Genomic DNA, 12,556 nt, shown 5'->3' on the forward strand with positions numbered 1-12,556 from the left:
AGTTTGTGATACATTTATTTTTAGTCGTTAGTCTAAAAGTGTAAGTTGGTGAGTTTCCAATATTAGTGTGCTCTTCATGCTTTGGCAGGATATTTGGCGGGAAGGGGAAAAGTGACAGCTCAACCATCGCCGACCGACTAGTGTTTTCAAATGTAACCTTAAAAACTTGTTTTGCTTTGTTTTATGTAGCCAAGTATTTTAAAAATACACACAAGTAATGTAAGTTATGCTGAAATCTGTGTTATGTTTACGGATTCCATTGAAGCGACTCTCAATTAAAACAACTTCTTTTCATGAACGCAGATTGTGTTCTAATGACAGTTCTGAAGTGATGAAATATTTAAATGTTGCTGAGAAAAATGACGCTGCTAAAACGATCGCAGGTCATTTATCCCGTGGAACGTCTCGAAGAGTGAGTTAACATTTTAAGAAACCTATACCTTAAATAATAATGAGTTAAATGTTCCTCAACACAAACAAATTCCGACTATTACATGTTTACATCTTTCAGCGGGAAGGTATATCCACTTACAACAAGATATACGAATTTGAAGCTACTGTCTTCAATCAGAAGTGCACAATGGTGATGACTTCGGTGTCTGGACATCTCCTGGGTTACGAGTTTGTCGGCAGTTATAGGGGATGGCAGTCTTGCAATCCTCTCTCGCTATTCGAGGCACCCGTTATGAAAATGTGCCCCGAAGATTACATTAAAATCAAGGTATGTAAATGAAACAATATCCGTTTGAGAGATCCTTTGAAGTAATTGCTCCCTTGGCAAAAGCACCTGAAACTAAAAGCATCAAATCTCTAGTACTCCGGAGTAGGTACCTAAATATATATTATTTTTCATTCATAGTAGGTACAGTTTAATCATTTTACATAGATTCTTGCTTGTGTAATGGTGTACTGTATCGTAGAACTACTGTGTGGTAAGAGGGGACTGCGAGCGGGTGTTCCAAACTATTTTCAATCAATTTGAGCCACTATCGATGTGCACAAATACATTCAAATGTGCAATTTCATTTTTTCTTGTAATTCGCCAAATATCTTCATTGCTCCGTACATCACTGACTTTTGACTCTGATTATTTTCTGAGGGAGAGTCTTATTTCATTTCTTATTCTCTTCTCATATATGTGTTTATGCTGCAGGTTTTCATTTTTTTCTTATGGATCAGGTGAATATTTTTCACATAAATATCTAACGATGTTCCCACATTTTATAAAAATGTTTTTCGAAATTATGGGCCAAATAGTTTATAAATCTATTTGATTTCAAACTTTCAGAAAACCCTTGAAAGAGAGATCCGCAGCTGTCAAGGACTGATTATATGGACAGATTGCGACAGAGAAGGTGAAAACATTGGTTTTGAGATCATTCAAGTCTGCACCGAGATCAAACCGAATCTGCAGATTTACAGGGCAAAGTTCTCAGAAATAACTGCTACGTCTGTGAACAGAGCGCTCAATACAATCGGTCCCCCTAATAAGAATATTAGCGATGCTGTCGATGTTAGGATGGAACTGGATTTAAGAATAGGTAAGTACGAAATTTATTATTTTTGAATTTAAAAAAATTTATTATTTTTGTAACTGGTAAGATTAAAAAAAAAAGACAGCAAATATTTCAAATAAAGAAAACTTTTTTTTTTTCCATTATCAACGGTATTTACCAGTTGAGGATTTGATTTATGTATATTTAAAAAAATATATTCTTTCTGAAATTAAATTAACATAATAATTGGAAGCGATAATAATGTAATGTTGGTATTTATTTAGGTACCTAATCATTCTAGTTAAATAAGTAACAATGTAATTTTCTATTCTGAATAAAAAAAAATTTAAAAGAAATTGTGCGAGGCAATGACATTACAATACATTACAATACAAAATTAAGATAAAATGTGACAAGTAAGAAATGCTGTTATGTTTCCAGTAAATTCCTAATTCAAACGTTGTTCATATATGACGAAGATAGACATTAAAAAAATATGTGTGTATGAATGAAATAAATGATAGGACTGGGCGGCGTTTTCAAATTCAAAAGATGTATCGAAAACTACCTCAAGGCCGACGAGTACAGGCCTCGATGCCTTGATTTTGAGGTGTCAAGTGATCAACTCAGTCACACCCTTGATGTAGAATGTAACGTTTGAATTAAGAATTTACTGGAAACATGGAGTGTTTCTTATCTGCCACATTTTGTCTTCATTTTGTGAGAAAATAACGAGTCTTTATGTATTGTAACAGTTCTATTTTGGATAGGATATTATGAAACTGGTGTCTATTTTGAACTAGTTTTTTTTTTGTCATTTCAAAAGATTCCAATTCTTGCATGATTCTGATTGGTCATTGACATAATTGATTAATGTTATTCTGTTATTAAAGTGATTTATTTATTTTAGGTGCTGCCTTTACAAGATTTCAAACTTTGAGATTACAAAAAGTATTCCCTGACAAATTAGCTACCAGTCTCGTGAGCTACGGATCCTGCCAATTCCCGACTCTCGGTTTCGTCGTGGAACGCTATAGAGCCGTAGAAAGTTTTGTTTCGGAAAGATTCTGGAAAATAAAAGGTGCATTTTTACAAATAATATTATGAACAAAACTATGCCTAAAAAATACTGATTATTTAAACACCTTAGTTAATTGAAGGTTGGGGTGAATATAAAACGTTATTATTCTAGTTTGCCAATGACTAGCATAAACTATGACTATTAAAAATTTGCTGAAAATCATTTACTAACCCTTTTAAGGACATTGACACGTTATTGTATGACGACACTAGTGTGCGGCATTATTTGTTCGCAAATAATTTGAAAAAAAATGTATTATTTTGAAAGTATACAGTGCGCAATACATTTTATTCCCAAGAGTTAACAAACTCATTGTAGAGTTAACAAGTTAACAAACTCATTGTAGAGTTAACAAGTTAACAAACTCATTGTAGATAATGTATATTATGCAGCACAACAGGTACAGCTTATGACATTTACAATTCAAAAATAATATAGTATTTCAGATTATAGATAATCCGAAATATAATACTCACGTTTAGAGGGGAAATAAATAATAACTTATTAAAAAATATATTATGATTCGTAATACTAATGAAGTGAAATGGAAAAAAGAAAAATAAACAAAGTATAATATAATAAATAATAGTATAAGAAAACTAATGTGATATATAATATGATGCTAATTATTATTTAAGGTGATTTTATTTTTAATTTTTTTATAAATCGGTTCCGATTTCAGCTCTATATCTTGTTGATTAAACCACACCATTCTAACGTTATAATTTTTTTTTTTAATTACATATACCCTTGGTGTAATTTTGTACTATAGTGTGGAGATGGGTAGCCCAGAAATAGTTCCCTCAGATTGTAATTTAGGCTGAGATGTATTCTAATTGTGGTACTTTATTAAAGATTTCATAATTATTATTCTATGTCTTTACCAACAAATATAAATGATCTTCACGATTTTAAAATTTCGAAAAAAATACATGGTACCTACCGCATCATAATAATGGAAAATTATCCCTCACTACGCCCCTCTTGTTTCATTCCCATTTCGAAATTCCATCCAAATAGTGTTGCCATTATCGATATTCTCCTCAAGAAAATATAAAGGTTACACATTATTTAGGTTACAAATAAATTCTTTAGAACTTTGTTAATCATTCTAAAAAGATAGCAGCCAAAAATATGGGAAAAATTAGTTGAAAGGTAGTATTGATAATTCTGAATTTGAAATATAAGATTTTCTGTGTCTTTTTCTTTATCATGTTTTATTTAGATTTATTAGTATTATCTTCTTCAATAGAGTATATTTTAAGTAGGCACTTGAATTTGAATAGTTACTTATCTTGAAAATGGATACTAAATTCAAGTACCTATAAACTTCTTCAATAAAGTATATAGGTACTTGAATTTTAAGTAGACATTTGAATTTGAATAGCTACTTATCTTAAAGATGGATACTAAATTAGCAAGTTGATAGGTACTTACTCGAGTTTGGTACCTACTCGTAAACAATTTTTTTTAATGTTGTGCTTGTGCTTTCAGTCTCTCATACCCTCAACAACCTAACTGTGGACTTTACCTGGAAGAGGGGAAGGCTATTTGATGAGCAGGCATGCCTGGTGATCCACGACCTGTGCTCTGAGAACCCGATGGCCACTGTGCAGAATATCAAGAGCAAACCCAAATCTAAATGGCGTCCTTTACCGCTCGATACTATTGTAAGTCTAATGATCATTTAACACGTTGAACGCCATGTAGGTCACCGGAGACCTCATAATGAAAATCGTCATGTTTCTCCCATAGCGCCATGACGCTCTCCGGTGACCGCAGTTAATTTTCTTGATTTTCATGGAAAATTTTGATTAAAAAAAAAAGGAATAAGTTTTGATGGTCGCCGATGCCTCTGAGTATTTTTTTTTTTTCAAAATTAAAATGATAATTTTTCTTCATTTCCACAATGGCGTACAACGTGTTAATATGCAGAAGTATTATTTGGAATGACGGTTCTTGTATGTTTTACTCTACACGAAGTACTTGTAAAAAATACATACTGTGACTCCTCTCAACAAAAAGCACCAATAATTCATAGGCTGTCAGCTTTTTTTTTCTTATTTTTTTGCACCTGATAAGCAATTTACCGGTGTTTAAAAACCCTCATTAAAATATTTTCATCGGTTCAAATGTGAATGTGGACCAGAGTTGCCAGTGCATGTTCTAAAATACCCACAAGAAATGAAGAGATTTTCAAATCTCCAAAATGAAACAAAATTCTATTGCTATTAGCATTGTTTTTTCATTATCTAGTCATTTTCAGATTTTCTCTTTCGTCTTTAAAAAATCACTTTTTTTTTTAAATTTGCCATGAACAAAAACGAAATATAGTGCGTTCTCACAATTATTTTTAATATTATTTTTCAATATGGTTGGATATTCAAAAAATACTCAGAATCCCCGCATTTTCCCCATAAAAAGGTTCTCACTGCAAAAAATCAAATTCTTGAAAATCTTAGAAATTCAGGGAATACTCCACGAAGTGGCATCTCTGATGTGGAAGTTTTAAACCATAGATATGTAGCGATCAACGCTCCTAGAATAATACCTGCTACCTACTGCCTACGAGCACCTACTTGCCGCTGCGACGTCCGAACGAACTACCCACGTCAATACAATTGCGAGTTTGACTAGGTACATTACGCGCATCCGCCAGAAGGTTCTAGGCAACTGCCTAGGCATATTTTCAACGCCATCGAAACATCGAGATTCAGCGAGTAACTGGCAGTTTACCAGCGGTCTCGCGAAGCTACTTCCGCCATCTGCTTGGTTATATAAACCAGCCCGATGCAGCGAGTCAGTCAGTCAGACATTAGTCAGTCAAAAAGTTGCAGTCTCGCGAGTGACCAACCTCCGCGCCTTTGCCAACTACCGCCTAGACCACTTCACCTCCTGCATCCGGTGTCATCGCCAGCGGTCCCGAAGTCATCTCCCATGCTGCATCCTGACTCAACAAAAACACTGTGACCTTCAACAACCTCTTTCATTGTGTCTCCGCCACCTGTTCCCCAAAGATATATTACTGACGTAGAATAGTTAGTGATTAATCAGAAGATTAGTTATACGAACCAATCGCTGCGTTTCATTAGATTCATAAATTCTACATACATACAATAATATATTATAAAACTTGTAAATTCATATTCAGCTTTTTTTGATCCATATGAATATATTTTTTTACAGCCATAATATTTTTCACTGCAGTTCCTTATTGCTCCCAACTGTTCAGAGCCAGTGGGACTATGGCATACCCAATGGGGAATGTTTTGCTGCTGAAGAGAGTTGGGCAGGGAAGATGATGGGGAAGTGGAAGGTTGATGGTAGTGAGGGTTGGGTACCTGACTGTTCAGATCTCAGTCCCCAAACACTGCTTATTTCGATCCTGAATGATGGTATTTTACCAGGGCGATGCTGGGAGTATCTACCACTTATTTTATTACGTATAATAATAGACTGTTCTAGCTTGAAGGTACCCGTAACAGAATGAATTCGGTCTGATCCCAAATAAATGCTCCATACTCTATTCTTACTATATACTCAACTACTCTCACTATTTTAATCAATATATCGTCGCTGTTAAATCAAACCGGCATATATGCCAAAATGTCTGACCCAGGTAAAATTTCTCCCGGTTAAAAAAATAAATTAAAATAGGCATATTTAATAAAAAAAACTTTAGCAAACTGAAAGATGCGAAACTGCGGTGAAGAATACGAGTCTAAAACCCGTGGAAGAGTGAACCAACACAGAGCTGACTGTCCAATAGACCAGTGTTCCGCAAAGTGTGCTCCGCGGCACACTGGTGTGCCGTGGCCATTTGTAAGTGTGCCGCGAGTCCCGCGTCACTTCTCACAAAGTGCTCTGTAAATCGGTCTTTACTTTTCTGTGCGGCGCGGCGGTGGGAGGTGGCGTGGGTGGGACTCGATCGCTGCAAAGTGGCCGTGTGCTACGCCGCTACGCTACATTATCACGTGTGCTACACTACATAAGTGGGGTGCTATTGCTAAATTATCACGTGATTGCGCACGAGCTATCGGGGTGCATGCGCGTGACAACATAACATTACGAATTCATGGAGCTTAAAACTGATCGGACACTAAAATTAAAATTTTCTGAAACAGAGTTAGCACATTTTTGGCTCCACGTAAATAATGAGTATCCACTGCTGTCAAAGCGAGCTATTGCAATTCTATTACCATTTGCCACGACTTATTTATGCGAATTGGGGTTTTCAACTCTCACAATAAAGTCAAAAAAAAGAGAACGCCTGAGGACGATCGACGAAGAGATGCGAGCAGCGTTATCAACGATTGTTCCAAATTTTGATCGTCTGTGTTCAGTTAAACAGGCTCACATTTCGCATTAAACATCTTTTCATGTTATATTGATTTTAATAATAAATATTAATAAAATATTCTTTTTGGTAAATTTTAGTTCGGAGTGGCCACGCTTATTACGAATAATTTTTAGAAAAAAACTTTAGATATGCCGTAATTACTATAAAAGGAAACTTTTTGGCTTGGTGGCGGCGGAAAAAGATGCATTTTAATTATCAATTGCGTAAAATTAAAATTCACTTCTCAAACCGATTTGGTGACAGTTTGCGGTCATTCTGTCACTGTTATGTGATAAATATCAATCATAATTACACAAACCCGGCTAGACAAACCCTGCTTTGCCAAACAAACCATTCAAAACCTGAGATGTTTTTTTTAATTATGATGTCATGCAGCTTTCGTAGTTTAACCTCAAAGTTCGCCGTTATTCGTAATAAGCCTAGCCAATCCTATCCAAAATTTACCTTGTTTTTTTTTCTTTGGTGTACAGTTAAAATTTCTTGATTAGTTAGGTGTACCGTGAACATAAAAAGTTTGCGGAACACTGCAATAGACGTTGTCTTTTACAACGATAATTGTTGTGGACAACAAAAAAATAACTTTATAATAATATTTAATATTTGGCTAATTTATATAGCGCCGTTTTCGTGAGAAATCACCTCAATTGTTGTGGACAACAAAAAAATAACTTTATGATGGCAATGTACAAATATGCTGTTACAACATTAAAAAACATAAAATATATCACTCACAATTTTTTAGTAAAGGGCCACAACCAAAACAAGGTGGATTCGGCTCACTCAACTATTGAAAAATAAGTTAAAAGAGCACTCCGAAGCGGACCGATATACTTACCTTCCCAATACGCCATGGCCATGAAAACGGCATAGAAAAGTGGCAAGCCTTACCTGGTTCATGAGTTGAGTCATGAGGACTTTTTGATATAAAAGCTCTGAAGGACCCCTGGGTAATTTTACCCATTTTGGACATTCGAATGTTTAAAGTAATTAAAGACGACGGCAACTTTTACTTCAAAACATCCTACGGATCACATGCCTGGGAGGAGGCGAAGAAAAGGAATAAACGGGGCAATGGGAGCGTGAATCCTGTTCTGATGCAAGCTTATTCCAAGAGACCATTGATGAGAAGAAGAAAAATGGCATCCTAAAGTTAGTTACCGCCGGGATAATACCGTCAATTTATTCAGATTTCCATAAACGATTGGGAAACTTTGAAGTTACCAGTAAAGGGAAGAGCAGTTTTATGTTAATTGTTTATAAAAAAATTTTGCAGCAGTAAATTATTTTTTCATTGACAACATTACCTTTTTTTATACCTAAAACAGGTTCCAAAAGAAGAAGCCACTATGGCACAAAAGCAAATATTACACTGATTTTAAAGCCATACTGGCATATCTGCATTTTACTCTTAATTTAATCAATTTTCGATTTATTTGCAACTACTACTTCAATAAGCAGTATTCGTCTAAATTTTATTGATTCATAAGGTGGCTTTGAGGTGAACCAAACGGACGTTAAAAGGAATATACGAGGGTGGGTCAATAAGTCCTTAGAAAAAAGCATTAAAACAGTTTGTATTTTTGTATTTTTTTTTTATTTCTCAACATAATCTCCTTGGAGCTCAATACACTTGGTTAGACGTTTCTCAATTTTTTTTAAACCGTCAGAAAAATAAGTTTTCAGAAGGTCCTCAAAATAAGCATTTGTCCGATCGATGACTTCTTCATTTGAAAAAAAACGTTGTCCACTTAGCCATTTTTTTAAGTTTGGGAAAAGGAAAAAGTCACTGGGGGCTAAATCTGGCGAATACGGTGGGTGGTCGACCAATTCGAACTTCAATTCTTCAATTTTAGCCATTGATCGTAAACATGTGTGAACACGGGCATTATCCTGATGAAAGAGGATTTTTTTCCTGTTTGAATGAGGCCGTTTTTCTTCAATTTTGTTTTTTAGCTGGTCCAATAAAGATGCATAATAATCCCCTGTTATTGTTTTTCCTTTTTCCAAATAGTCAACGAAAATAATTCCACGTGCATCCCAAAATACAGTAGCCATAACCTTACCAGCTGATTTTACGGTTTTCGCCTTCTTTGGACATGGTTCGCCTTTCGCTATCCATTGCTTTGACTGTTCTTTCGTCTCGGGAGTATAGTGGTGTATCCATGTTTCATCTACAGTCACAAAGCGACGAAAAAATTCATCCGGATTGCGTTGCATGAGCGACAACAGGGCTTTAGAGGCCACCACCCTATTGCGTTTATTGTCGACTGTGAGCAAACGCGGCACCCATCTTGCAGAAATTTTTTCATGCCCAATTTGTCATGTAAAATAGAAATGACGCTACTTTTTGAGATCCCTGTAACCTTAATTATCTCACTCAACTTTAATCTTCGGTCACTTAACACCATATCGTGGATTTTATTGATCATTTCTGGTGTAGTCACCTCTACAGGACGTCCTGAGCGTGGTTCATCCTTTGTTGATGTACGACCACGTTTAAATTCATTTAACCAGTTATAAATAGTTGCAAGTGAAGGAGCAGATGTGCCGTGAACTAAATCCAACTCATTTTTTATTTCCTTTGCTGTTAACCCTTTTATATTAAAATGTTTAATAACAGCTCTAAACTCAATTTTCTCCATTTTTGTAAACAAGCAAATTTTTTTTTTTTGAATGTATGAGAAACACACAACAACCCGACCAATCTGCTTGAAACTTCGCAGCATACTGAATCGGTAGTGCCGCTGCATGAAAACAAACCGCTTACAGTACTAGTCGCGCCACCTGTCGGCCTTTCCAAGGACTTATTGACCCACCCTCGTATCATATGCGAAATCTTTAAAGCGCTCTGGTGAAAAACTAGCATTTTGCAGATATGCCGGTTTGATTTCACAGCGACGATATGTATGTAAAACAGTCTACAGCGTGTGTAACTAATCGGAAACGGCGCAGAATTTAATGAGGGGTTAAAGAAAAATTGCAAAGACTTGACGAGACTTAACAACCAATAAAAAGAAAGCGCGCTCAAAACCTCCAGCTCGCAGTTACGCTCTCCGGTGAAATTTGTCTAAAATACAAAAATTATAATTAAATTAGATAATTATTTAGGATTATCAAAATACACTGTAAAACTCATAAATTGACGGCTTAATTCATAGAATGCCTAACTTCCACTGATCAAATTTTACAGTACGCACAAAAAAAATGATTTTTATAATTTAACAAATCATTTTTATTTTTTTTTTTTTTTGACACATCACAAAAATCTGTACAGTGTAAAGACAAGGGAGCTATGTCGCCACCGGTTGGGCAGTGTTATGGGTTAAGGAAGGGGCTGTAGGAAGGGATTTATTAATGCGGGTTTTGACGTGGTCCGGAATAAATTGAGGTGGTGTAACAGCTTCCAGTAGCTCGTTCCACATATATGCCTACTTACACAAAAACAAGTTAAAGAAATGACCCATTCTCATCAAAACCAAGATCAACTGTGAACGGGTATTCCGCTTGCATCCGTTGAGTTTCAAGCACATTCACCTGTGCACAGGTGATCAATGCTGCTAGTTCCTTAGAGCAGGCTCCATTGAAATACCTGTAAAACAGACTCAGCATTCTTGCATTTCGTCTGTGCATTAGATATAGCAATCAGTCTGTTTATACTAAATTTAAAAGCACTAAATTCTATAACTAAATAAAATACATTAAAAAAAAATACCATTTCAATCCAAACGTCCTTCCTGCATCACGCTCTTCAGCAGCAGCTTCCTTCATTACATAGAAGTATGTTTCCAGTGCGTATAATTAAATTTACACATATTTACAAGTAACATTGCTAGAAATTCCAAAGCCCCTAAACAATCATCTCACACAGATTATGTATGAGATGATGCATGAATGTGCATAGCCCTATATACACACCGCGCGCTCCTTGTGTCCGAGGCAGTTCCCAACCAAGAAATATTTTTTTTAGCAGTCAACGAAAATTAAAAATGTATCAAAATACTTTTTTAAGCACATTTTACATAATATGTAATGTATAATCAATAATATATACATACATCATTATTTATAGTATAATTGTATATTTGGAAAATGGAATTCAAAAAAATCGCACTGTTGTAAGTACATAAAATTAGCTAGAGCATAGGAACTAAAATTGTACATCAACCTTGAGCTGATTTTTCACAAAAACAAAAACTATACAAATTATCCAATTATTATCATTATTAAAATAATGTCGTACATATTTCAAACAGTAGTAGCTAGTAAATAAAATGGACTGTATTGAAATTATGTTAAATTAAACTAATTTAAATGAAATATTAAGAAATAAATAAAATAAAATAGAACAAAGTAATGAAATTAAAATAATTAGGTAGTTTTAAAAACTAAGCAATATGAATGTAATTATTAGTCCGGTCGTGCAGAGGCAAAATTGACCCAGCGAATTTTGTGGACTTGTGAATGAAAGCTTCTATTAGAGACAACAGATGTCACTCACCGCCGCTACTCGTAGCTGTTTCGCAGTACATTTCGAATAAATTAAGAATAAGACCAGTTGTTTTAATGCACATAATTTATTCAAGTCAAAATGCATGTTTTATTTTATATTATGAAATTCAGGCACAAATATTGAAATTTATTCTGATTATTTTGTAAAGAACTTAACTTCATTTTCCACATTATACAGTAAAATTATATTTGAAAAGAGATTCGTAAGTAGGAGTTTTTGAGCTTCAAAAGATTTTTTATAGGTCTGATACTTTATTTATTTTCTCGGCTTATAAATAGACTTGTCAAAAAAATACTTGGTTCTACTTGCAGTATTTAATTAAAGCATTTAAAATATCTCCAAGCAATCAAATTTTCAAAACAAAAACATTATTTTGTATGATTTTGCATTAATTCACATCGCATCGCCTTAACATGTACAAATTCAAACCTCCATTGCAGGAAATGGAAAAAATCGGCTCGCGCAAACTGCGAATAAACGCCAAGGAAGTGATGAAGATAGCTGAAAAGCTGTACACGCAGGGGATGATCAGCTACCCACGCACGGAGACCAACATCTACCCCAAGGAGCTGGACCTGGCGCTGCTGGTACAGCATCAGACTCCTGACGGAGACTGGGGTGGCTTCGCACAGGGCATCCTGGACTCGGGGGGCCCTAACCCGAGGCAGGGAAGCAAGAGCGATCAGGCCCATCCTCCGATACACCCCACTAAACATGTCACCAGTAAGAAAAGTTTTATTTAAATTTTTACGAGTCATATTTATGGAAATCGCATTTTTTTGACGCTGTGGTTTAGCACCATAATATTTATTTATTTTTGTTTTCTTTATTAATTATAAATCACAAAATATTTTTTACATACCTTCCTCAAGAATAAATTGTTTCTTTCGCGGACCGGTCGGTGACCGAGTTGACATCGCATTTGGGTCCCACCCAGGCGTAGTGTGTTCAATTCCTCGGCTGGCCAAGTCCTCCATCACAACACAAGCAACATTTTCAGCTTACTGTGGTGGTAGTAGGAGATTTTCAAATATTGTCAGGTTATTCGTAACCCGGGAATGTTTGTCTTTCTTTTTTAAATTAAATTTAAAAAAATTAATGTATTTAAA

At 35.2% G+C, this 12,556-nt stretch overlaps 1 protein-coding gene across 1 annotated transcript in view; it reads left to right on the plus strand.

The window, feature by feature from the left end:
* The first annotated feature begins 88 nt into the window (after nucleotides 1-88).
* Nucleotides 89-12,556, plus strand: part of Top3alpha (topoisomerase 3-alpha) — a 31,482-nt gene continuing 19,014 nt past the window's right edge. The window contains exons 1-6 of the mRNA XM_089637798.1: nucleotides 89-412; nucleotides 512-721; nucleotides 1,289-1,541; nucleotides 2,407-2,577; nucleotides 4,072-4,247; nucleotides 11,888-12,170. Of these exons, the coding sequence (XP_089493924.1) occupies nucleotides 227-412; nucleotides 512-721; nucleotides 1,289-1,541; nucleotides 2,407-2,577; nucleotides 4,072-4,247; nucleotides 11,888-12,170 (1,279 nt within the window). The 5' untranslated portion in view covers nucleotides 89-226. The remainder of the gene's footprint in view (nucleotides 413-511; nucleotides 722-1,288; nucleotides 1,542-2,406; nucleotides 2,578-4,071; nucleotides 4,248-11,887; nucleotides 12,171-12,556) is intronic.

The sequence above is a fragment of the Hesperophylax consimilis genome, chromosome 12 (genome assembly GCF_061612785.1).
Source record: "Hesperophylax consimilis isolate HC1 chromosome 12, BYU_Hcon_1.0, whole genome shotgun sequence".
NCBI lineage: Eukaryota > Metazoa > Arthropoda > Insecta > Trichoptera > Limnephilidae > Hesperophylax > Hesperophylax consimilis.